Source organism: Plodia interpunctella, chromosome 25, assembly GCF_027563975.2.
Source record: "Plodia interpunctella isolate USDA-ARS_2022_Savannah chromosome 25, ilPloInte3.2, whole genome shotgun sequence".
Lineage (NCBI taxonomy): Eukaryota > Metazoa > Arthropoda > Insecta > Lepidoptera > Pyralidae > Plodia > Plodia interpunctella.
In genome coordinates, this window is record NC_071318.1 from 2,197,415 (window position 1) to 2,224,885 (window position 27,471).

The 27,471-nt window shown below is 34.2% G+C and overlaps 1 protein-coding gene across 4 annotated transcripts in view; it reads right to left on the reverse strand.

The window, feature by feature from the left end:
- Mctp (Multiple C2 domain and transmembrane region protein) overlaps positions 1-27,471 on the reverse strand; it is a 69,692-nt gene that overhangs the window by 31,748 nt on the left and 10,473 nt on the right. For 3 of the 4 annotated variants that reach the window (XM_053763997.1, XM_053763998.1, XM_053763996.1), the window contains exons 3-4: positions 18,168-18,328; positions 13,768-13,915 (exon numbers count right to left, since the gene is read on the reverse strand). In XM_053763997.1, coding sequence (XP_053619972.1) covers positions 13,768-13,915; positions 18,168-18,328 — 309 coding nt within the window. Of the gene's footprint in view, positions 1-6,584; positions 6,702-13,767; positions 13,916-18,167; positions 18,329-27,471 lie in introns of those variants that run through there. The other variant, XM_053764013.2, reaches the window with a different exon arrangement.

The following is a 27,471-nucleotide window of genomic DNA, read 5'->3' on the forward strand; positions in this document are numbered from 1 at the left end:
AATAATTTTGAGAGAGCCACAAAATTTCAACAAACAAATTTCCCTTCCTTTTGGGAATATTGCCAAAAGCGGTCTCATTTTCATGGCCATCCCATAGTCTGAAATGAAACTGGCCAGAAACACAACGAGAATAGAAGAAAATTAAAGGAAACCTACTAACGTTTGATTAAAATAAACGCATCTATTTAATTTGATCTAATTAAACCATAGCGTTTTTATGGTGTCCGTATAAATACTTATTAAGAATACGGTCAATATTATTTGTAGGTCGTTTTTTATGTCACAAAGAATTATAAAGTGGACCACGGACCACCAAATAGTTGTGTTCTATGCATTTGTACTAATAAGTTTCAGTACTGTCAGCAGATATCAGAATAAGTGAAAGTTTGTGTTGGCTTTTTAAACTAACTCCATGCATCTACCTATGTAGGTAATAAATAATATGTGTAAAAAACTTATTTGAAGTATTTGTTTGTACGCCATGAACATGTGTTTGTTGCACACACATTTATTAATCGCACGTTCCTTGTATTTATTGAAAAGAGTTGGCAACAGTTACTTCATATTTTCGAATAAATTCTCTTTGTTTTAAACCTATTGTAGACTAGTAACGCACTGAGAGCCATGCCCCATTGCTCTCAGCTACGACGATACAGTACGTTGCAGCTCCGTCGTGCTCAGTGGACAGTCATCATATTCATATCGAGTATGTTATTGCAAACACTGGTCATTTCATTCAAGTCGCCTAAAGGCATCTGACATGATTTTTACGACTACTTACCTCCATTTAGTGGCAGGTAGTTGCATACACACTAGGAAACCAAACTGTCAACTAGTGTGCAGGTTTCCTCACGATGTTTTACTTCACCGGAAGCAAGTGGTGGTCTATGAAAACTAAGTATACTATATGTATATGAGTCAGATTGGTATACAAACTCACATGGCACGAGTAGGATACAAACCTGAGACCTTTCGATCCACAGGCGGGCGTCTTAACCATTAGGTACACCACCACCGCTTCGTGGACCAGTGGACAGTGTGGAGCCGGCATAAGAATGTGAGAGAGAATTATTTTGAGGACACACAGAAAAGCATATTTTCATTGCGACAAGGACACAATAAAATCGAGCTTCTACAAATCGAGCGCTGGCATTCAAAGGTCAGGCATACAATTGTCTTTGATAACACGTGTGTTTATTGGTATTATAGTTAATTGAGATTACAATAAGGACAGCTTCTTGGGTCTTACTAACTATTATTAGCCTTTCTGGTAAGAAATTTGTACAATTATAGAGAGGTTGAGATATTTTTCATTTAAAGTTATTAAATTACACAATTATTTAATTTGTTGTAATACATATACAGATATGTATTTAAACAAATTAAATAATTGTGATTTATGCTGTCATCAATAAAATTAAATTATAAATATCTACCTTGTGATCTGGTACAAAAAAAGAAAAAAAAAATTCAGGCGTTGAAAGAACGTAAGAACCCATTTTAGTGTACCTCTACGTAATCACCCAAACGCCAAAATACTGATTGTGAGACGTGACCCAACTAAGAACTCATGTGTTTAGGTACTCGAACGGAATCCTTATTCTTACATATCATAAGTTCTTTGTAGCGTCTGTCTGTATGCGACAAACTCCAAAACTACGGGACGGATCTTTGTACGGTGTGATTCATGTAGTGTATAATTTATTACGATTATTTATCCGACCAATGCCGGGACGGGCCGCTTGTTTAAAATAAACAGAAGTTCCTATAACCCTATTTCAGGATATTAAATTTAAAGAGCCATTTAACTTGTCCAGACTTAGCATTGTTACCATTCTTGTTCACCCCGCTGATATTCTGTTAGCGAATCGAAATTGCAATTTCAAACATCTGCTCCTGTACTGCCGCATGATTTGGGCACACAATGTATTTATTAATAAGCTTCCAGCGGACTTGGACAAATTGTCTAAATTACAGTGAATACTGCATCAAAATGCGTTGCGTGGTTTGAAGCTAAGAAAGATTAGAAACCGACAGACGCGGAGAGCGTCTTAATTACACTACGTAGTGATAACACAGGCTTGTATAGCGATAATAATAGCACAGATTATATAATACCTCCAGGGGTAAAAATAATATTATTGGATGGGATATAGAAAGTCAAGTACAGAAGTGCATGTACCCTAGTTTATTGACATTTACCGAGAGAGTGTCGAGCGCGATTCTACCTAAGTAATGCAGAGATGTGGGAAAATTGAATTCAGCGGAAGTACATATAATATTTGTCTAAGTTTTTAAGCACGACTGCATCATTCGTATGTATTAGACAGTTTTATCATCAATACATATAATACAATTGAAGAAAGGTCAAATTTGTACATAGGATTTTTTTTTTTAATTCTTCATGGAATATACTTAGTTACTGATATAGATGACGAAAAACTGTCTGTCTGTCTGTCTGAACGCGCATAACTCGAAATCTAATGGACCGATTTGCTTGAAATTTGGTATGTATAATTTGGTGTCGATAAGTATCTTGATGTTACTAACAATTCTATGGATTTTATAAGTCCGAAATAAACAGTTATTTATTTTATTTATTTATTTATAATACATTTCATCCCGGTAAATATTCAGGTTCCCGGAGGATAATTGAAAAACTAATTATGAATCAAAAATGCCTCAGAATCCCGGGTTAACATCTTATAGACATTTCATCCCGGTAAATGGTCAGCTTCACGTAGGATAATTGAAAAACTAATTATGAATCAAAAATGCATCAGAATCCCGGGTTAACATCTTATAGATATTTCATCCCGGAAAATGAGGATGATCCTGTAGGAAAATTAGAATAACAATCCACGGAGCCGATTTACTTTAAAATTTTGTAGAAAGGTGTTAACAGAATATAAACAAATTGTTTTTATCGATTAAAGTCTGATATAGATATAATGGGCGCAATATGTATCAATATATCATTATAAAACTCTTTCGTTAATGAGTGACTGACTGGCTGACGCGATAAAATTACTGAGATTTTGCTATGAAATTCACGCGGGCGAAGCCGCGGGCAGAAACTAGTAAGTATATAAAACTCTTCCGTTGCTGAGTGACTGACTGACTGACTGACTAACTGACAAACAACGTACACCCGAATACGGACACGGACCCGGTACGGGATATCTACATTAGAATAGAATAGAATAGAATAGAATATTTATTTATTTGCTTTTGTACAGGGTAAGTATACAGAAGGTGGTAGACAATATTTTTCCTCCCATACAGCCATTGAATTATAGCATGCAAATTTTCAAACCAGTACAATTGTCAAAGTTAGCTATTAAACAAAGTATAAAGTCTTAAACTGTTTTAATTATTAATCAACTCTTCAATGTCAAAATAAGATTAGGTAAAATGTTAAGTAAAATTGTATTTATTTGAAATTGAGAAACTCTTGTATTGTGTAAAAACCACGCTCATTCAGCCAATTAAATAAGGTTTTCTTGAATAAATTAAATGTGAGTTTTTTAATATGTTCAGGTATTTTATTGTATATAGCTATACACATACAGTAGGAGTTCTTTTTAAATTTCGCACTTTTTGGAACTATATCTAATACCAGTCTATCGCCACGTCTGGTATTTCTAGGATACAAGTCTTTAGCCGTCTTAAACAATTTATGATTTTATTTAACAAATTTTGCCATTTCAAAGATATACAGACTAGGGAGAGGAAGAATTTTTAACAGTTTAAATAAAGGCCTACATGACGTATCAGGTTTGACTCCACATATGGCTCTAATACACCTTTTTTGCGCAACAAATGCTTGCTGTACGTCAGTACTATTTCCCCAGATGATAAGTCCATAGCGTAATACAGATTCAACATAGGCATAGTATGCCGTTAGGGCTGTATTTTTAGATGTTGTCTTGGCTAATTTATAAAGAGCAAATGAAAATCTATTAATTGCATTGCAAACCTTTGCGATCTGTAGTTTCCAGTCCAGTCTATTATCAATGATTAAACCCAAGAACTTGCCATTACTTAAATTATTTATTTTCTGATCATTATGCCGTATATTAAATGTATGAGTAAAATTATTAAAATTCATAAAAAATTTCTTATTTATATTAATTTTTAGATTATTGTTTACCATCCAATCAATTATAGTAATTAATGTAATATTAATGTCAAATTCATGTTCTTCGATTGTTTTATTGTTATCGGTAGTTACAATAACTGATATATCATCAGCAAATAGGATGCTTTTATGCTTTATTGTGTTGGGCAAGTCATTTATATAGACAAGGAAGAGTAGTGGACCGAGTACGCTTCCCTGTGGGACACCAAATTTATTTTCCTTGTAATCTGATCTGAATTTATTTGTAAATCTACTCTTTTCTAGCTGCGTTATTTCAACACTTTGCACTCTATTTTTTAAATAAGATGCAATCCAGTTCAAAGCTTTACCCCTGATACCGTGACATTCAAGTTTATTTAACAGCAACGGATGGCAAACTAAGTCAAACGCTGTTGACATGTCAAAAAAGAGAACAGTTGTGTATTTTTTCTCATTTACCCCTTGTAAAACAGTTTGTATTAAATCAAAAGCTGCCAGGGTAGTGGATTTATTTTTCTGAAAACCGTACTGGTTACTATTTAGTACATTATATTTATTGAAAAATGCCATTATCTTATCGTGCATAACTTTCTCGTATATTTTTGAAAAAATAGGGATTAGTGTTATAGGCCTATAATTACTGAATTTCGTTTTTTCACCTTTTTTATGCAATGGTTTTACAACAGATAATTTTAGTTTGTCTGGAAAAACACCTGTTTTCATTGACGAATTTATTAAATAAACTAAAACAGCACTTATTTCGTTTTTGCATGCTTTGACTACATTAGTACACACATCGTCATAACCTTCTGAACTTGTATTATTCAATGATGTAATTATTTTTCTTACATCATATTCGTCAATTGCGGAAAGATATATAGAATTATTTATTGTATTAGTCACGTGATTATTAGAATTTAAATTATAATTGTTATTACTAATGTCTTTTGAAGTATTAATAAAATATTCATTAAATGTATTGGCAATATTTTTTGGGTTACTAATTATATTATTATCCACTTCCATTTTTTCTATTACATAACAGGAAGCGGGATTGGACAAGTTTGCGGGACGAGACACGCAGCGGGAAACAGGAAATTGAACTAAAGATGAGAAAAAATGATACGAATTTGAATCATATAATATAGTCTTACAGAGTACGCGATAAAAAATTACTGAGATTTGTCTATGAAATTCACGCGGGCGAAGCCGCGGGAAAAAGCTAGTACTCAATATAATTGAAATATTATTACTTATTCATGTTTCTATAGAGTCAATGCTCCATTGCTCATATCGCGCTCCATCATTTTGACGTCCGTCGACGGACGACGCACGAATAACATGAAAAATAATCCATACTAATATTATAAAGAGAAATGATTTGTATTTTTGTTATTTTGTTTATAACGGGGAAGCTCGAAAACTACTCCACCGATTTTGATAAAATTTAGCATAGTGACAGACGAGACATCCAAGAGTGACATAGGCTACTTTTTTTTTAAAGAGAAGTTGACCCTAAAAGGTTCTAAGGTCAAAATTGATAATTTGTATGAAAAAATGTATATCGCCGGAAATACTGGAAAAACTTTAATAATCTTATACTTTTAAACTTTAATAATAAATAAAAAAGAGAAACTAATCGGTTTGGAAACCTGGAACACTTGATTTATTAAATAAAATATATCCAGACTTGCGGGACAATGACCCACATTGTTGAAATTTAGATGGCGCTGTCTGAAAATAAAACGTGCTATTTAATTCGCATACGAGGATGTGACGCCGCGAAACCTGGCTTCAGGGTCAAAAATAATCCTTACAATTTTCGTATTCGGCTGTGTCAACCATCGACCATCTTTGGGAATGCTATTGGTGCCTGATAGCTGACGAGGCTGTGTGTGCTTTAGTCGCCTCGTACAAGATCCACGTGAGGATATCGAGGTATTTAGGGCGGAAGCAGACGCCACACGGTTTAACATAACGTGACTTCACACGTGTGTGTCTTTTGTGTGACTTGACACTCACACAAAAGACACACACTTGAAGAACTAATTTGAAACTACTAATTGAAGAGCACTACTTGAATGTGTTCAAGTTATTATATACTAGCTTTTTCCTGCGGCTTCGTACGCGTTATTTTCACACTCCATTATATAGTCTATTGGGGGATGCTTTTCAAAAATAAACAACACGCATATTAAATTTTATTAAAATCGGTCCAGCGGTTTAGTTTATGTTTAGTATGGATTAATATTATAAATGCGAAAGTCTGTCTGTCTGCTATCTGTTCCGCTTTCACGTTTACTGTTTCAAAAGAAAAACTGTTTTTTTTTAATATAATTAATTTTATTAACAATTCATTCATAAGTATAAGTAAGTGGATTGTAAGTACATTGTCTGTATGTCATTTATTCATTGTTAACTTTGTATTGAATATGTTTTGATGTAATAAAACAAAAACACTCACCACATAAATCACGAATTTTTCCAATCATCATCGTATTTCACACATCACAATATCGAAACCAATACAATTTTTTATTTGTACACTAAATCACGTGAATTTAATTCTCTGCGTGTAGCGTCCGTAAATGATGCATGAATTGTGTCGACCATAGAGTATTTAGCAAAAGGAGTGTCTCGACACAAGCACAAAAATATTGAATTATAACAATGTTGTGTTATTATATCAGAATATTTCATGGTGTTGTCAAAACTAATAGAAGTTTTACCACATTTTGACGAAAGTAACTTTTTTCGTCAGAATGTGGTAAAATTTCTATTAATTTTTGTTGCTATATCAACCACATGAAGCAATTAGCCAGCAAGCCATACCTAACCCTTGTGAAACACAATATAAGCTATCTGTTATATAATTATAGTAATTTGTAACTTTGATAAATTTAATGTAGAATATGATGTGAAAAAGTGCCTGTGAAAGCCTAATTTCTGAATAATAATAATTTGATTTTAATTTGATTTTGATTTTACAGACTACTAGGTTTTGCCCGAGGCTTCGCCCGCGTTTTTTTTTTCGGAATGAATAGTACCCTATGTCCTTTTCCATACTTCAAACTACGTGTATGCGAAATTTCAAGAAGATTGGTTAAGTAGATAGAGCGTGAAGAGGTAACAAACAAACTTACTTTCGCATTTATAATATTAGTTAGGATCGCATACTTTATCAACAAACAGTTAAAGCCTAATGTCCCGTATGCATTTTGTAAGTTAAATAAATAAATAATGAAAACACTCCTTCTACGTGTTGTTACTCTAAGTATACGACCTCGTCTGTCTGTCTGTAATTCTCTCAATTAGGTGCGAACTGAGATCTTCAAAAATACTTTAATGGACACCAATTAGATAACTATTAGGTAATCTAGTCTATTAGACTAATATACAAAAGAAATATTTGAAATGTTTTGACTATATATGTCTGAATTTTGACACGTACAATATTATGAAAAACAAAGGGAAGTATATACAAATAAAACCCTCAGAAAAATCGTCGTGATTCTTATGAAAAAAAAAATTATATGTTTGATACGTAACGTTCCATAAAAAAAAACTCCAGCAAAATTCTACGCGTCACTATTTGTCTATGTTACCCGGGATATTACACCAACATTTGTCAAATAAAAAATAAAAACACTCAACGACCCACACCCAACACTAAGCCTGTATCGTGAGTCCGATGACGATGAACACAAACAGAAACAGGGACCGCAAACAAATATTTGTGATTACTGATACGTATATTTAGATAAGGTCAGATCAAAATCAGGCCAGAGGTCAAGGCAATTATGATACCATAAATAGACGGACATACGTGAACGCTAAAAATATACCCAAGTAATTCCTTTTTAGACAGTTTTGTAAAACAAACTTTCCCAAACCTAGAAACATTCCTTGAATCTGTTAAGCTGAAGGTCAGGGTCAATTGGGTATCGATTCATTATTCTATTTATATGTGAGGAGCGGTAGGAACCCAAACCCAGCTTCAAGCAAAATAGCGAGGGTCCAGAAATTAACATTTTAAAAAATTATCCAACTAATATTATAAATGCGAAAGTTTCTCAGAATTAATAAAATATTCATATGCACTCTTCACTTAGATTATATTATTTTCAATATATTATTATAGTGCACCGTTCTAATAAAATTTTAACCATTACAATTTACTATACAATCCACATTATATCTAACGTTAAAATTGTTAAATATAAAATCGATCAAGTGTCGAGTCGGACTCGCGCGTAAAGAGTTCCGTACCATTATTATTTATAAAAAGGCAAAAAAAAATCGTTTGTTGAATGAGACCCAACTTCAATGTCTGTTTTATTCTGGTTTTTAGTATTTTTTATAGCTGTAAGATAAATACAGCCTGAGTTGAACTGTCACGATTCATGAGACACAGCCCATAAGGATAGACAGACAGACGGACGGCCATGGTGGTCTTACTAATAGGGTCCCGTACATACATTTATAGAAAGAAATGCGGAGAATATAATTTTGATAACAAGTTTTTTGTTTAGTAACTGCTTAAGTTACAGCGCCGAGTGTTTTTAATTATTTTTTATGTCTATAAAATAAAGAAATAATTATAGAAAAAAGTGGAAATGAAAATAATATAGATGTTCTTGGTTCCGGTGAAGGAACACATCGTGAGGAAACCTGCACACTGGTTTATTATTATATTAACTTGTGTGTGAAATGGAGAATGCAATGGCAAACCACTCTATTAATAATGCCAAGAAAGTTGTTGTGTGTGTTTCATTCCACGTAATGATTATGACCCTCAGCCATGAGGAATACGACTATGAAGATGATCTTGAGTGACTTCTATTCGTACTTTAATTTGCACCACGTTTATTCGTGGATGTAGTAGACGTCTAAATCAGTAATCTGCTGGGAATCGAATAGGGTTTAATCGGATTGTTTTATATTTGATTCTTAAGCCAGTTCTTTACTCTGTGGGAGTCCACAGGGTTACTAGAAGTTGTATGTACCTAATTTGTGACAGGGTAAATAAAAAATACTTAAAGGTACAACAAGGTCGAATTTTATATATTTTTTAGTATATTGTCCCAATGACCCAGAATTTGAATGCGTGTGGTTCCGTTCTTAAAACAGGACCAATTTTCGACACTCAGTGAATTTAGTAATACATAGCACTAAGTTGTTATTGATGACGTCAAAATAAAGTGAAAACAAAAATTCTCAAAGAGTGTTGACGTTAGGTAGGCAGCGACGATTTTTTTTTGTAATTTATTTATCTATTAATTCGAAAACTGTGTCAACCGACAAAAAAAATTTGAGAAAATTTAGGAAATGAAACGATTTCATGAGGCGACCCCAGGTTATTTATGAATACGATTTTACATATGTGCATACAAAGTTTTTGGGAAATATAGTTTTTATTATCTTCGAAAGGACCTTTCAAAATTCAGAAAGATACAGACACCATCTATCTGACGTTAGTGAAAAATGGAAAATGCAATGAAAAATTGAAAATGACAACAGCAAGCTAACAAATGTCACAACTCTTTATTTTACAAGCGTTCAGATAGATGGCGCTTTGCAAAAAAAATAAACAAAATTCGTACTGCGCTGTGTAGAGATGGTGCTACGGTGCTACGATGAAAGTTCTACGAATCTACAATGCTACGGGTGCTACGGGCTACGAAAACATGAGTTGTTATTTGACAAATAGCCTGTGGTTCTTTGTGAAGCTAATTTTCCGCATAATGTCAATTAAATAATATCTACCAAAGCTACAAACTACTAGCATTTCGAAAGGACCACTGTTGAGAAGAAATGCTGAAAGAAACTCATTCAGTTATTATCATGCCAGAATGCCACGATTTTCTTGATTAAACATTTTAAGAATAATTAAATATATATTTAGTTATTTTTTCCAGCAGTGGGATACGTCAACTACAGGCAGATAAAAAAATAATAATTTTTATCTGTTTAATGGTTTTCTTGTAAAATATATTGAACATAGATAACTTTAATGAAATTAAATTATTCTAGAAAATTTTTTGATGCACACAATTGTCTCTGTAAACTGTATATATCCATCCATGTTTTGTAAAAAAGGTTTACAGTTATGGTTGAAAGTTATCTACTACAAACTTCGTCAAGATTACAACATAAAATTGATTGATGATTTCTCAAATCATCCACCAGTGTCTACTGAAATGAGGCAAATCACGATAACATAAAACGGTACAAATTAATTCGGGAAAGCAGTCACTTTTTATGACAAAAGGTGTGAAAAGGTTAAAACAGTAATGAATCTAATAAAGCGCGGTATTTTTGAGTCTACATTCTACAATCAAGTTATTCTGATTAAATTAAACAACTTTATGGCTTCGTAACTAAATGATAATTTTGACAGTGTCTCCTTTTATCTTATTATGTGGATTCATGAAATTGACATTACCACAATACAAATTAATTATTTTAAAGTCAGATACTGAAACTCATTCTTGTTTTTATTAAAATTTTTAAAAAAATAATGACAACGCGGCCGGTTTGTTCGAAACGCTCTGAAAACCATCAAAATCTCTAATTAATATAACCTTGTAGAAAGCCCTTTAATGAAATAATTAAGTGTAATATCGCATATTAAATACTTAGGGTAGAAAAGCCATGGCTGACAGAGTCAAAGGTTAGGATGATCAGGGTTAATGGACTAACTTTGTACATTAATTAATCTTGTCCCGACTTAAATCTGTCGAAACTTTATATTTTTATTAGTTGACATTGTCGGTTAACGGTTTGATAACTTTTTAATTCTTGTCGTCGAATTTTCATTTTATAATCCGCAATGATAAATAATTTTCCAGGGATTTTAGGACTACGAGTACGAGTTAAGAATTTAATTGGCAATTAATTTAGCTAATGTACTTAATTTTATTGCCAATTTAGATGTGTAACATCTCTTTTTTTCAATAATCTATGAGTCATTTCATATAAAGGGACGGAAGTATTTAACAGAATAAGAAGCATGAGATAAAGTCACAGCGTAAAACAATGTGATAAACAAAAAATTGTATGAATATTGAAGTGATTTTTTCACGTATGATTCTATAATTGTGTGTCATTAAGAGGAACCGTATCAATTTTTGCTTAGATTGTCCATAAATTTGGCACACAACTGGAAAGAAACAAAAATATGATACAAGGCATTTTTTATGCTTAAAATCTGACGGGAACCGAGCATCGAGGCGTAGATGAATGAAATGGTTAATGAAATATTTTATTCCATTCGAATACAAAAGAAAAGGCGGCAGAAAATTATTTCCAAAGCGAATAAACGTGAATGGAGTACGAAACATAATTTTAAGGATTAGGAGAAAAAGGAAAGTTGTTCCTTTTTCGAGCGTAATAGCCATTTTTACAACAGTTACATACACCTATAAATGAAAGTCACAGGTTCTAACAATGTTGAGAATTTCACTTTCATTCGGATGATAATATATATACTTTATACGACACCTGCCTACGATGATAAGAGCGGTTTTTTTATTTTTCAAGCCGGTTTTTATTCAAGTTAATTAAATATTACACTTGTAAGTTCAAACATGGAATTCGATTCATTCAAAGCAAGTCTCATATAAAAAAATATAACCACTAATACTCACTCGACAGGATAAGGAGGTCGCGAAGAAAAAGAAACGTTCCTTTAAACATTTGATTGACGGAAAAAAACGATACTAGCTAATATTTTGAAAAAAGAAAAAACGAACACTGCTTCTTTGGTTCTGTCCTCGGACTAAATATAAAAAGGACCCTGTGTAAACATGCTATAATGAGAAAAGAAGAGCGTCATGAGCTAGAGAATAAAATGAAGAGGTCACGTATTTAATTTTTCGTTTGAAATGGGCATTGCTTACTCCATTTGTCTGCCTCAGTCTCTACTACTTTTTTTTTAAATTATTTAAAAGGTATCGCGCAACATAATAGTTTAATAGATTATTTCTTTCATCTTTGCTTGTTTGATCCATGATGCCGATTGCTCAGGCGTGCTCAATTGCGACAACGTAGCGCATTCTGGCACCATTATAAATGCGAATGTCTATCTGTCAGTTCCGCTTTCACAGCTAAACGACTGGATAGTAGTGTATGGGGCTATTGGGTTGAATAGGCAAGTCTATGTGAAAAGCTATGTCGTCTGTCTGACCGTGACAGTGATTTCAAATCAAAAATAATTCTCTTTACTTACTCAAAACTCGTCTTTACCTAACTATACTTAATACTTAATAAGTCTTAATTATGTTACCTTACAAGTTGTACCAAGGAGCAAAAAGCTCACGGAGCGAAATGAGAGGTAACCAGATAAATAGAACTTTACGTTAAACAACCCAGTTCCGGATAACGACGCTCGCAGCTTTAAGCTTTGAGCTTTCAGTTGTGCAACAGTAATTACTTTCTATATGAAGCTGTGTTTCGTACACATTTAGTGTTAAATAAACATAGTAAATAAATAAATTTATTTCACGTCATAACACGAGTTTTAAACAATACAGATGGCATATGAGAGATACCTTACAGACATACATAAGAAATATAATAGCTTGTAGTACTACGTTCAGTTTATTTTTTTAGAATTAAATAATAGTGTTTATTCCTCAAAAATATAAAAATTACTAAAAGATTTAACAATTGACGTTGTGTGTCTGATGAAAGACATACTTAGCAATTAGTCAATCTAACTTACGTCTAATATGCTCCGACTAAATATAATATAAAAAAATAATATTTACTTAATAATTCTTTTTTGATGTCGGGCTATCAAAAAAGAAAAAATCCCCTATCCTACACATACGCATGTACTATAACAGAGATATTTACTTCCAAATGGGCATAGTTAAGTAACGTCTAAGCTTAGTTATAATACCAATATATCAAAAAATTATAGGACGTGTAAAAATATATTTCTGGAAATCACAAGAATAGTATAATGTTTAAAAATCTCTCTACAAAGAATGTTATTTGAATCTAAAAAAAATAATTTAAAAGTCGAAAATGATTGAATAAGGAATAAAGGAAATTTCGAAAGGAGATGAATTGGCTTTATTCAGTCTTATTCAGTTCCAAAACTTCGGAGGTTTAAATAAAACAGTCCATTTAATTTATCAAATATTCATACATTTCATACAATTAAATAAAAACTTTATTTTCTAAGATAAAGATGGGGTAATAAAGTATTTTAAGTGCAAAGGGTAAGTAAATTTGCACAGATAAAATTGGTTTTTGTATCAAGACAGGTATTGATTACACAATTACTCAATTAAAACTGGCGTTTGAGATGATTCCATACTGTTTAACGTTATTTCAGTAATCGATGTTTGATAGTAGCTTCTTGTTTTCGCTCCAGAGAGAATATGGTGCAGGCCAGACAGCCATATCAACTCCTGTTGTCATCTATAGCTTAGCAGCTCTGTGTGAGTAGTGCGACTTTGTTATTTACATCTCAGAATCGAGTCGATTCGCAGTGAAACATAGCTAACCAATCACAGCGCGCCGATGTGACGCAACGACAACCACACCGCTATATGTGATTGGGTCGCTGCGTCTCACTGCGAATGGATTGACAGTGAGAAGTGAAATGCAAACGCGCACTTCGGCCTCTGACCTACCTCGTTTGACTTGTCGGTGTCGAGGCGAGTGCGCTGGCGTGCTATGAGAGCTGTCGGCGTACTCCGAGCTGCTGTCCACTCCTGGCGCCAGTGAGAATATGGTGCCGGCCGGACATCGCTCCCGACTCCTGCTGCGTTGCCATCGACTCTGTTGGACGAAATTGTGATTTAAAAGTAATAAAGCCTGTAAACCGAAAGGTCTCAGCTTTGAATTCTACTTGTCCTCCATACGTTTGTTCGAATCTGAAAATGTATATTGATTGGATTGTTTTTAACCATCGACGCAAAAATAGGGGTATTACATGTTTGACCGCCGCGCTAAGTGTATCTGTCTGTGTACGTGGCACTGTAGCTAATCAACGGGTGAACCTTTTTATGCGGTGGTTCATAGATATGTTTAAAAGAAATGAATATTAAAAGTCGGCGCTTTTTTAATTTGTCTAACAAATAAACTAGTATTGATTTATTTACATCAATGGCTTCAAATAAATATCAAACAAGGCTTTGACACATATGTAATTGATGGTGTAGTCCAATCTGACAGATCCATGTTATCAATAAAATGACATATTACTTTTGTACTTGGTATTAAAATATCGCTGTATAGATATCCCTTTGTCGCCTGTATGACATCTACGGGAATATATATTTTTGTAAACATATATTTGTGTTTTTATAAATATATATATATATATAGCGAAAAATGACACAGATTTAGTTAGCCCCAAAGTAATTTCGAGACTTGTGTTAATGGGATACTAACTCAATGATACTATATTCTATAACATATATAAATGAACATCCAAGACCCACGTCAATTTGAAAAAGATCATTTTTCATGTTTACCTGACCGGGATTCGAACTCGGGACCTCTATTGTAGCAGTCCGGCATGGTGACCATTAGGCCACGGCGTCGTCAATATGGATTGGTTCTATTCTAGGACGGGAATCAGCTACCGTGAAGTCAGTTTGTTATAGGCAGTATGATAATTAATATATTGAGGGACGAAACTAGCATATTAAGTAGCATTTTCTCAGCATAGCATTATTTATTGAGTTTGTAAAATGTCAAAATTAAATACATACTTATTTACGGTATTTGTAAATTTATGTGTTATGCCCACAGATCAACAAAAAAAAACAATGGCTCTAACATATTTTTCTGTAATCTATGGGCTATACCTACCTACGATCTTATTCAAACAAAATTTTGTTTAATTTTTCTTTTTTACTGTGCAAAAATATGATAATATCTAAAGAGACACCTCTTAAAAAAATTAAAAATATGCTTATCGGAAAAACGAGTTTAAATATTCAAACTGGAGATGTGATCTGCATACGTCTATTGGTTTCCGACTGAAATGACTTCGGACACAAAACACCGAGGAACAGAGAACATTGGCTTTAGTGATTTTCGTTATCTATTTTTCTATTGATTTTTTTTCGCTTTAAAACGCTTTTCGCAGTGAGACTGGCTGTAAGAACTTTGCAATTACATTGCATTATTGCGACGAGACGAGAGAGCATTCGTAACACGAAATTTACCTGCTTTCTCACTAGTATCATCATCATAATAGACGTCACCTCATGGCTGAGGGTCGTGACCACCAGTAGCTGTGGCTCTTTTGACTAGGGCCTTCCAGACAATACGACCTTATGCCTACTTTAAGGCCTGGTGGACTTTTCTACGTGTACTTTATCATATCATTCCCATCTCAATTCTCGTGTGCAACTGCGCAGGACTCAGTGTAAATTTGGGCAGTCAGGAAAATGTACTTCAATTCTAGAGCCCTTTCTAGCTTCTAGAGAGTTTTGTTTTATTTCGAATGATAAAAGTATTGGTATTGAGACAGTCAGTATAGTATGAGACAGTGGGAGTCACATATTATTATTTACTAGGCTACTTTTTTTATTATAGTTTTACACAAGCCGCTAGTATACATCTTTCTTTCTATACACTCGCTGTGTTGCATGTTGATATATTGTGTAATGAAAACTGTTGAGTCGACACTTATGGATTTTTACTGGGTGGGAAGGAGTGGATGGAGTCATCGGTGCGGCGCGAGATAGGAACACGTAGCTTTCATTCGAGACAAATTAATTGCTATAAGTAATTACGTCTTATTTATTTAGGTATTCGAGTTAATATTTTTACCTTCAACCTAATGGAGGCGTATTTTATTTGTCAATTTCGTGAAATCCCACTCGACTGTAAAATTAGCTTAGAATGATGTACGGCAATAATTGCCATCAAACATTTATTTAAAACTAAGTCTATTGGAAATTTCCAAAACGCAGATGAAGAAAAAGCGGCGCAATAAACTCCACCGCTACCTTTTCTTCAAAGATGTGGGTCTTATAATCGATTTTGTCCTTGTTTAATCGAAATGATGATGCAGAATTTTAGAGTTCTTTAGCACATGACTAAAGAACTCCAGGAAAATTGTGACAGTCTAGAAAAGCTCCTGTTAAAGGGGAAAATACATGAAAAGAGATCTAGAGGACGGTAACCCACGCGTTGGTCCGACCGACCATAGATTGGCTCGACGCTGAAGATCAAAGCCAGCAGCAACGTCATTCGAGCGGCAAAGCATATCTGAATTCCAGAACATAGTGCATAGAAAGGTGTCCACATAGAGATCACGACCATCAACAAATGAGGATAGTATGCAAGAATCAGGAATCGAAATGATATGATATGTCGCCCAATGACCACGGACCTTTGTAACAAGGTCCGAAACGTGTGGGAAATAAAAAAGCGCTGAATACCTGTCGTTTAATATATAATTAAGTAAGTTTAGAATTGATATGTTATATTATTCCTTATTTTATTATGTAAAAAGATAAGCGTAGGCATAACAACGTAACTCTAATTAATAAAGTTCAACCGTTCCTTTTTGTGTGACACTTGTGTAGAAATAATTAATTAAAATATTACTCGGAAGTCGCAATTCGAGCCACTCCGTACCACGCGAACTATTGATCGTCACGTCACTTCAAGTACATGTACATGGATCTTATGTGGCGGTAATAACGATCATTTTGCAATGAATTTATTTTTAAGTGCTGTTGACTGTACCAAAACATGTTCAATATAAAAGATGATATAAAAACATGCAAATGTAGATGGTAATACTTCACTGTATTATTTGTTATTGGATGTACTTTGGGTATATTGAGAAACCATAGTTTTAATGAGATCTAGAGGTCATAAAAATAATACTTTTATTCCAAAAATAATTAAGTCCTTTTTAATTATTTGCTCAATAGACATACTTTTATATTGGAGGTCCCAGATTCGATCTCAGCTTAGGTCAAGATGTAAAATAATGTTTTTTAGATGAACCTTGTCTTTGAATATGTTACAAAATATGGTATCTAGCTTTCAGTAACAGTGAGATATTTCCCATAACACTAGTATCGAACTTACTTTGAGCCTAATTTTAATCTAAATCACTTGTATAAATTTAATCTAAATCACATAACATTCTTTCATTTCACAAAATCCGGCTCATTTTGTGTATCTTTGTAGCATCAATGTGTTAGCGTTTTGAATTCAATCCAGTAGGTAAAACGACTAAATTCAGACTGTCTTCAGCTAAACCGCTTTTGCAAAGCTTAGCTTTCAAACTAACGAAATGCCAAGCAAATTCAGTACCTAAGCTATTTACTAACTACATAAATTCCACTTACAGCTTAAAATTACTTTAGTAAACTTAGAATTTACTAACAGGACGGTATTCGCCGTGAAATAAAGTGAGCGGCCAAATATTTGTACTAAATAATATAGAAGCTTGTAAAAATCAATACATACTTAGATAAAATAAAAGCCATGTAAAGTTTCAATGTTCATATCTCAGTACGAATCGTACAATAAATAAACTTTTCCAATCTAATACGGCAACGACTTGCGACTTTCGCAAAATTATTTCATATCACTTTCGAAAACCATTAAAACTTTTTATTTTTTGGGTTAATTTTAAAGTTAGACAGGCAACATTATATTTTTTATCTTAGATTCTGAGAAATTTCCTTAGAATAATGTAAAATCGATTGCGATTTGTAAGTAAGTACTTAATTCTTGGAGACTAATTATATGTAAAACTAAGTATTGGGTACGCTTAGATACCGCTGAATTAATATGAATTTATAAATTCGTGTATTTATTACTTAGGTTTGAAAACCAATGCTGATTCCCAAGTCAATTCAATCTAATAACAACAATTAGAAACGAAATCAATTTCAATATATGACCAGGCTCTTCTTCTCCTTGTCGAGTAGGAATGGATATTCAAACGGTGTTCGTCCACTAGGTATGCAGTCACGCTGATCGCTCTGTCGTTGGCTTCGTTAAGTCCTCCACGTGGGGCAGTTGGAACAGCCATGGGCCTGGTTCTTACCTTCAAATTGGTGAAGAAATGCTGTGTCCTATGCACCACAGACAATGGCGTGTGATGGTGAGCTGAGCGCGCGCGGGGGGGTGGGGACTGCTGCGCGGGGGGCGCGCACGACAGTTCGGACGCTGACTTTGACAGCCGCCCGCTCAGCGCCTCCGACCGTTCTGCAAGAGGAAGAGTTGATAAGTCCACGCTTATTAATAATTTGGTGCAAATTATTGTGATAATATCACGACCAAAAATGTTAGTTTCATTTTTATACCCTCAGCTACTATTAGGTGATATAGTCTGTTATTACAATTTTTCTAATTTTAATAAAGTTTAAAATGTCAGCACAACCGTAACAGTCGAAACACTCTGAGAACCATCCCTTACGAGCAGGTAGCAGGCAATGCCTTATAAAACGAAGACTTTTTTAAAAACAAAGAAATTGAGTTTTTTTGGCTGAGGGATAACTCCTTTGGTACTATCACTGTAATCCAAGCTACAAGCCCAATCTACGGAACCCTCCCAGAACGTAGTCCGACTCGCTCTTGGGCACTGTTCACCTTATCGATCCACACAAATGATAAGACGAAAATATTTGAATAAAATACCTATATTTCTATACAATGGAAAATTAAAGCTACAGACATTCTTGTCAAAATCAAAATCAAATCATTTATTCAGAAATTAGGCCTTCACAGGCACTTTTTCACGTCATATTCTAAATTAAATGATGTTTACCAAAGCTACAAACTACTAGCATTTCGGAACGACCACTGCTGAGAAGAAATGCCGAAAGAAACTCATTCAAACATTGTTGGTCCCTATTATGCCAGAAGGGCTTACCATTTTTTAAATATAAATTTATGTATAATTTTTTATCAGTAATATAACGTGTAAGTACACAATAAAGTACATGGTCAAAAGGTATACTGAAACATATTATGATTGTGATCAAATGCTGATGAAAGGAAAATATATATACTTGTCCTTCAAATGTCTGATTTTGCACATCACCACTTCCAATGGCCTACAGCGGCCCTCCTATGGCGCTTTTGCATTTTAAAACTCGACATGGTTTTCGCGGCAGGGGCACTTGTAGCCCTAGTATAGCATTACACGCTTAACTTAAATTTTGAAAAAAAAAATCTTTTATTTCATAAAGTTTTGTATATCTACGTTATAATATCCTTGTTGATATTATATCAGTAGAAAATATAAATGGCTGTCCGTTCCGTGGGAACATAAATACCTAAATATTAAATTATCGTATAATAGTAAGTAGGGATGGGGAAAAAATATCGATACATATCGTATCGATATTTTTCAAATGTAGATGTCGATAAATATTGACAAAAAAATTCGCAATATCCCATACAGCCTACTGCCTGCCTACCTACTCTTTTACTTAAAAAAAAAAACGTACTGGTCAAATACATGAGCAGATAGCAGAGCTTTAAAAAATGTATCGATTTTGATACGAATTTCATACCTGAAAATAAATATCGAAAGTCGATATATCGCGGGAAAAAATATCGCTGATTCATATCGATATTTTTAATAAAAAAATTAATAACATAAATTTATTTATATTTATTTTTGACTTCATAGCTCATAACTTATTATTGTCAATATCTCGGGTTCTGAGCAACGTATCGCGATGAAACCTTTACTAGATTTTAAGTTAAGCTATACAAGGGATCCTTATATATATAAGGGGATCCTTATATATCTGTGAAGATCGCATCCTCCATCCATTTAAAAGTTTTTGCGTGATACGCGAACAAACATACAGATAGACAAGAATTCTAAAAAAACTTGTTTTAGCTTCTATTAGTCCCATATAGACCTCCCATATATATATTTTTAATATCTACTACGTACAGACATAACCCACTTACAGTTTTACTATAATTTATATATATTAAACGGGCTATCATTGTTGCCTATACTATACCGCAGCCGTATAAGAAATAAGTAATTCAAAATAATATAATTACAAGTAGCCGACGTCACGCCACGTTGCATGTCCGTACAACGTGGAAACACGGGAAATTTCCCTATGTTTAATGGCAACACAGGAAGCTAATTCGGATTTTTTACAGCTCCTGTAAAAATGTTCTGGACTAGATATTAGTTCGTCCAGAAAAACCCTCGTGGTCAAAATAGTTTTATGTAACTTTTTTTCTTAACGCTTAAAACAGTTGCCTGTATATAAGATGAAATGTATAATTGAATTGACATAACTGAAACACGACAGTCAAATGTCACTTTAATTGATCAATTTTATTTATAGTAACATTTACTATTTTATGTTCTCGAAACGCTTTTTTTATTTTTATCTGTGACGTCACTTATGGCCACCTTAGTCCGCCTTTTACATGTTTTTGTAATACACATAAATAAATAAACCTAGTTAATAACATGGCAATTACCCATAAATTTAACGGATGAAATCACATTTTACTATATTCACAGCTGAATGCACTCTGCCGTCAGCTGCCCTGTAATCCCCTAGGCGCCATTATCCCGTAACATCAGTGGCGTTTTTACTATACAAGTGTTTATGTATGTAGAAAATTTTGTTACAGGCAAAAAACGCCTTATCGCTTTTAGGATAATGTCCTTTTGATTTGATCCTCTTGCAACTTTTCTTTGTATGTACGCACCTACTATAATATTAACATTTATCTTGCTTTCAAGCCACAGATATAAGAACATTACTGTTCTTATAATTGTGCTTCTAGCTGATGTGGGAATGAAAGAAAACCAATGAAAGAAATCACTACTTTTATATTTTTATTGTTTTACCGTAACACCTTTTTCTGCCAGTCTTTTGAACTCTCCTCTCGGTTTGTTGAAAGAAATTTCAATTGAAATAGGCAGCACCTTTCTAGTACTTACCAAAGCAAATTGAACGGGTTACAGCACCGAACAGCTTTCGAAAGCAAACCCATTCCAAAAACCCCTTCAAAACCCGTGGAAGGGATAGCGGTCCGGTCCCTGCTTTGTACTCACTTTCTTTGTCCTCGCCCTATAGTAAAAATCAAGGGAAACGACTACATACTAGAGATTCTTCTCATATTCAATGGGCCTACTTATTTCAGAATCTACATTCCACCAATATGTTCGCTAACTAATAGACGTGGTCTGCAAGTTTCTCTGCTCTTGGTTCTCTCTAATCCTTGTGTGTCCTTTATCATTGCATGACGCTGGAGATACCATAACATTATATTAATAAAAGTTTCAGTGCAATTGAGCTGTAAAGATTATGAGTTTGAAATATCAAAGGATATTCTCAAAAATAATTGTAGTTCTTACATGTACCTAGTTAGATTTAATTTTAGGTATGTTAACAAATGTAATATTATACTAAAAAGAAAATTATCTAAGTAAACATAATGTAATCTAACATACAAAATTATGTGTAATTTTTTTCTTTTCTTTTTTTTAATATCGAATCTGTTTGGGACAAAAGGAGCAAGGATTTGCTCGACTTCAATAGGGACTCTTAAAAAGATTATTCTCCATTTATCCACTTTATCATTTTCCGACGAGCTTTGTATATTATTTGCCCTTATAACGGAAAACCTTTACACGATTATGTTTTGTATGACATTTTACATTCGTCTGATAAAACTGAAGAATATATATACATAGACATTTAGCAAACTTCAAACTTGCATACATAATTGATTTGCTCGGAATTACATATTCAAATTTTTAAGGGTTAGTTGCACCTATAGATAAAATTGGTTGCTCCAGTCAACTTTAGAACAAATGGCGTACTTTGTGCGCGGGTTAGAGTTAACGTTGAAGTTGACTGCTGCAACTCACTCTTAATCTTAAACAAGTATGTCCACGAGAGAGAGTTCACTTCGTCCGTTGTCCCGTGATATATAACAAAACATGATTAATGAAGAACAAGAAATAGAGACAAAAAAGTAAGAAAGCGGACCCTGGGCTTCCACCCTCAACGGCTGAGGAAGAAACCGGAAAACTCCTCAGATGAGCTAGGGTACACAAAACACTACCGCATTGCTCCGAAACATTGCTGTGTAATCTATACTTCTATATTATCTATACTATTATTATAAAGAGATAAGCGTTTCTGAGTTTGTGAATTTGTGAGTTTGTATGTTTGCGGCGGGTAATCTCCGAAACTACCAAACCGATTTCAAACATTCTTTCACCATTAGAAAGGTACATTATCCAAGATTGCTATAGGCTATATTTTATCTGAAAATACCCACGAGAGCGAAGCCCCGGGCAACATCTAAATTCAAATTCAAATTCAAAATTCTTTATTCAATTTAGGATGATCACTTATTGCCGTCAAAAAAATTACTTAAACTAAGTCTACTGCCAGCTTCCATAGCGCAGGTGAAGAAGAAGCGGAGCAACAAACTTCACCGCAGCCTTTTCTCCAAGGACGTCAATTAACAAATATAGGTCTTATACATATATTAAAAATTAGGAGGACGAGTTTACATCATTATTAAAAATGTCAAAATTTGAATGAATAAATAAAATAAAAGTTGTATTTCCAATAAAATTATTGAAAATTGTCACACAAAATAATAAATAAAAAGCTAAATGTACAAAACGTACGTAATAATGTCATAAATCAATTAGCCCTAAAATATAGCCCCGGGCAACATCTAGTTCATAATAACCAAATAATTTTTGACATATGAGAACTTATGAACCCACATTGCCGAGGTCGTGACATACCAATAATCAAATAACCAGCGTATGATGAGAAGTGGCAGATGTGAATTGAGGTCCGGGTGTATCGCGACCCTTCCCTACTATTCAAGAATGAAGAATTTGTTGATATGGCATCATGCTTTCTTTCATTTAAATAGGACTTTTATATTATGAAAAAAATATTTATATGACGCACCTTCCTTTAATTTGTATAAATAAGATTTTTATAACACACAATATACCTATTATGATCAATAAATTCTTCGTTATTAAATCCCGTAGTACAGAATCACGTCTTACAGGGTAGATAGTGCTCTGAGTCCCGAAAAACGCCATTTGATTTAAAATTCTGATAGTTGATGGCGTTTTATAAAGTAGATACTGCGCATAAAAACGTAACGTAACATAAATAAAAACGCGGGTAATACCACGGGCTGCAGCAAGTATATAAATAAAATTTGCACAAATGTTTTCATACATCTAGTATCGTACTAGTGCGGATACATCCACCTCTCGAAGCCGTGAAAATCATACAAATTGCGTCTTCGTGACCCCGAGACATTGTTGTCGACGAACAATAATTTGGCGGGAAATATGGAACACTGAAGGCGTATTCCATTATGTTATTTATTTGCCTGCATAGCTTCGAAATATCCATACTACGTAAATATGAAAGTGTGTTTGTTTGGCCTTCTTTCACGTTAAAACTGAGACACAGACACAGATTTTTGGTGTGGTGATGGTGATACATCTTCTCGAGTGCGCTAATAGCAAACACTGGTATCAGATTTTATACAAGTCGTCTAGATTGTTACCTCTTAATGATTTATCTACCCAACTAATCATCCCCAAGTCAAGAGTGCAGAGAAGGACATATGCTACTTTTAATTCTGGGGAAAGTACATTTTCCGTGGAAAATTCACAAACCTTAAGTAAAAGTTAGTTAATTATAATCTTTCATACCTAATAATACACATTAGAAAGACTGTTGTTGCTGTTTACAACTTCGTATCTTTAGACTTTAGCAATACATGCCCTAGAGAGCAAATAAAATGTAACGACAAAACTCCCTTCAAAATTACCTATCTCACTATCACTACAGCTGTGTAGGCTAGCTTAGGGTCGGATTCGATTCGTGCGTCGTCGTCGAAGTAGGTATATCTATGTGGTATAAAATTCTAGGTCTTATAAATAAAGTTTGTGCTTTACATATTCGACCAATATTGACGACAAATTATTTAAATCAACTTGCCTTTCCAGTTCTTATCAAAACTCACAGACATCTTGTCAAAAAGCTTCTAAGATCATGCAAAGGTCACTTTGAATATGTCCATCTATTCCTGTGTTCGTCAGGTAAATTTTGTGTACCTAAGTAACATACTAATTATAAAAATTGGATAATGTCCGAATCGCCACGCATCATCCGTATTTCAAGTTAGTCAATATAGAACTGAATGCTACAGTGATAGGGGCGAATTTACAATGATTTTGGGTACTTTAATGTGCTATCGACTGTACAGACCTCGCCTGGATTGCGTAATTTAGGTAATTACGACTAGAATGGACTGAGGCTGACGCGGCATTTCACTAAAAACATTTTATCTGATTTCTTTACCTTTTGTTGGTTTTATTTGTCACTGAGATAGGAATATTTTCTACTTTAACAGTCCTGTTTATGAAATAAAATTTACATAATAAACACAAGGCGTGTGGTTCTACCATAGAATAAAGTTTGGCAACTGACAGGCAACAATAGCATTTCCAAAAAGGGTTGGCATCAGGCACGTCTTAAAGTTACAGCCGAATATAAAAAAATGAACATTTCCTTTTTCTGCGTCCCAACCCCGATAGAAACGAATACGTGAATGTGCGAGAGAGTAAATGTGTGTGTGTCTGTATTTTTTGAGGTATATATATATATATATATATATATATATATATATATATATATATAACACAGTATTGAGGAACATATATATTATAAAAATATGTGGTGGTCTATCGTCGAACTCATACAGATGCCGACGGGAATGCATGAAGATTGCGTTTGTATAAGAGCTTTTATCTACTACAAGGAAAAACCAGCAATGTACGACGAATCCGGCATGTTTAGGCGTACTGTTTGGTGATAATGTATTCTCGGCTTGAAATTAAAACATTTTATATTAATGCATTAAAAGCGAACAGTAATAGCCATTCCTCATTACTAAGTCGTTCTCCGTTGTTTACTATACAGTTTGACACTGACGTACCTACCTATGTCGTAACTTCATAGAATTTCCACGTTGTTCAGGGTTGTCCCGACGACGAGAACGTCGGAGCACCGGAGCGATTGGACATAGCTCAAACAAATCTACTAAATTAATTCTCACGACCATACAGAAAGTGGTTGCTAGTACATTGTTATTACCTACTATGTAAGTACTTGCTGTAAGTACTGCACGGCACGATAGATGGCGTGACTTACGCAATTAGAACGGTCATTCACCTTTACTATGCTCAATGAGGGTTGTTACATTAATGTGTTATATGATATGATATCATATTATTATTCTATGTACCTACTCCCGCCCTAAAATAGGACTACACCGTATCCTGATGTCGTACACGACGACCTCGTTGACGACCTCGGTGGCGCAGTGGTAAAGTTCTTGCCACTGAACCGAGAGGTCCCGGGTTCGAACCCCGGTTGGGTTATGATGGAAAATGATCTTTTTCTGATTGGCCCGGGTCTTGGATGTTTCTATATATGTATATGTTATAAAAATATAGTATCGTTGAGTTAGTATCCCATAACACAAGTCTCGAACTTACTTTGGGGCTAGCTCAATCTGTGTGATTTGTCCTAATATATTTATATTTATTAACCGTATCATGATATCGATGTCGTACGAGGAAACAAAGGGATAGACAGAACTCACAGTTCAGAGGCAACCACAACATTCCTGAAGGGTTGACGTCAGGCGTAAAACTACAGCCGCATGTTCTAAACGATTGAGGCGTCCCATTCGAGAATGCAACCGGGAAAACGTTCAGATAAGCCGAACGACAAAGCCGCGGGGAAAAACTAGTATTGTACTTATATTGACCAGTTGTAGACCTTGGTACAAAGGTCATCTGCATGGGTACCTCCCATAGCGATTTCTGGCGCCAAACTGCAGTGCTTCGTTGTGTTCCGATTTGAAGGGCGAGAGAGAGGGTAGATGACTTTTCGTAGTTTTCGTTTTATGACTATACGTAGGACCTCTAATTATATATAATTAGAAATAACAGTGAAAAAAATCCTGTGATAATTACAGTACTTTCAATGTTATGACAAAAATAAAATCACACATTTTAGGACTCGTCCAAACGCTCCATACTACTTAAATGATGCTCTAACGTGACGTCAAAGTTGACTCACCCTCATGGATTCAGTAAGTACTTGTACGAAGTACCTACTAATTCCATGCTCACCCTTATTATCCCACCATTTCCACCTATTTATATTCTCCTTGCAGCATACGGCCCTAAAGTTAAAACATTCACTTCGCGACTCGGGGGAAAAAGTAAGAAAATAAATTTATATTTGCGTGAAGAATACAAATCCAGTGTAAAACGAGATCCCGCTGTTTTAATCCCTGTTTTGTTTTAATTTGTTGTTTATTGTTGTGACAAAACTTTGGGAAGAGACTCGTGTTTTGTTATATTAATATTCAATTAAACTTCTGTAAAATTGGAAGGATTTATGTAAGTAAGAATGTATTATTTTCACTCTTCAATCGGTTCAAGGCGAGTGGAATTGCTGAAGTGTTAAATAGCATGCTCATGATGTTTTACATGAAGCTTTAGTCAATATCTAAGCATGTATAAGTACAGATTTATTCGTGACGTGGAAACAGGCCTTTGAAAACAGATATAAGAACATTAATGTAAAGTTCTTATATCTGTGCCTGTGAATTAGATCTTCGCAGATACTTTTTTACGTCAAATTTTATATTAGGTACATAATTTTTTCAAAAGCTACAAACTAAATTTCTGAACGATCACTGCTGAAAAAAATACGAAAAGAAAGTCATGTAAACAGTATTTTAAAAGATCGTTCTAAAGGCACTGAAGGTCTACCACTAAACATACAAACACATAGCACTATATTAATAATATCCACATGCTGTCTCTTTTTCTCATATCCTGTACGCATCGTGTAAGAAAAGAGAACGTGTGGACGCAATGACGTGCTACGTGTTTTACGTTTCATGGTAGGCCCTCAGTATTATTGAGATAAGCTAGACTTGATAGTGGACCAGGTTCGGCTGCCAACGAGGGAACTCCTCAACCGTTTACTGCACGGACATGGTTTTACGCTTTGAAATAAGATCTGAAATCTTTTGCCAGATGTTTACATTTTTTTATCAATTTCTAGCTCAAACTATCTCCACACAAAAACCATTTTGCCACAGAATGCACATTACTACCAACTATTGTTATTCGATTACATATTTTTCAAAGTATTATATCGGCTCCAATTTATCGAACACCAGTTCACCGAACGTAGCGGATTTAGCGTACTTACATTGCTAATCATATATAATTCATTGTGGTAATTAAAAGCGCTCAAGTACACAATGTTCAT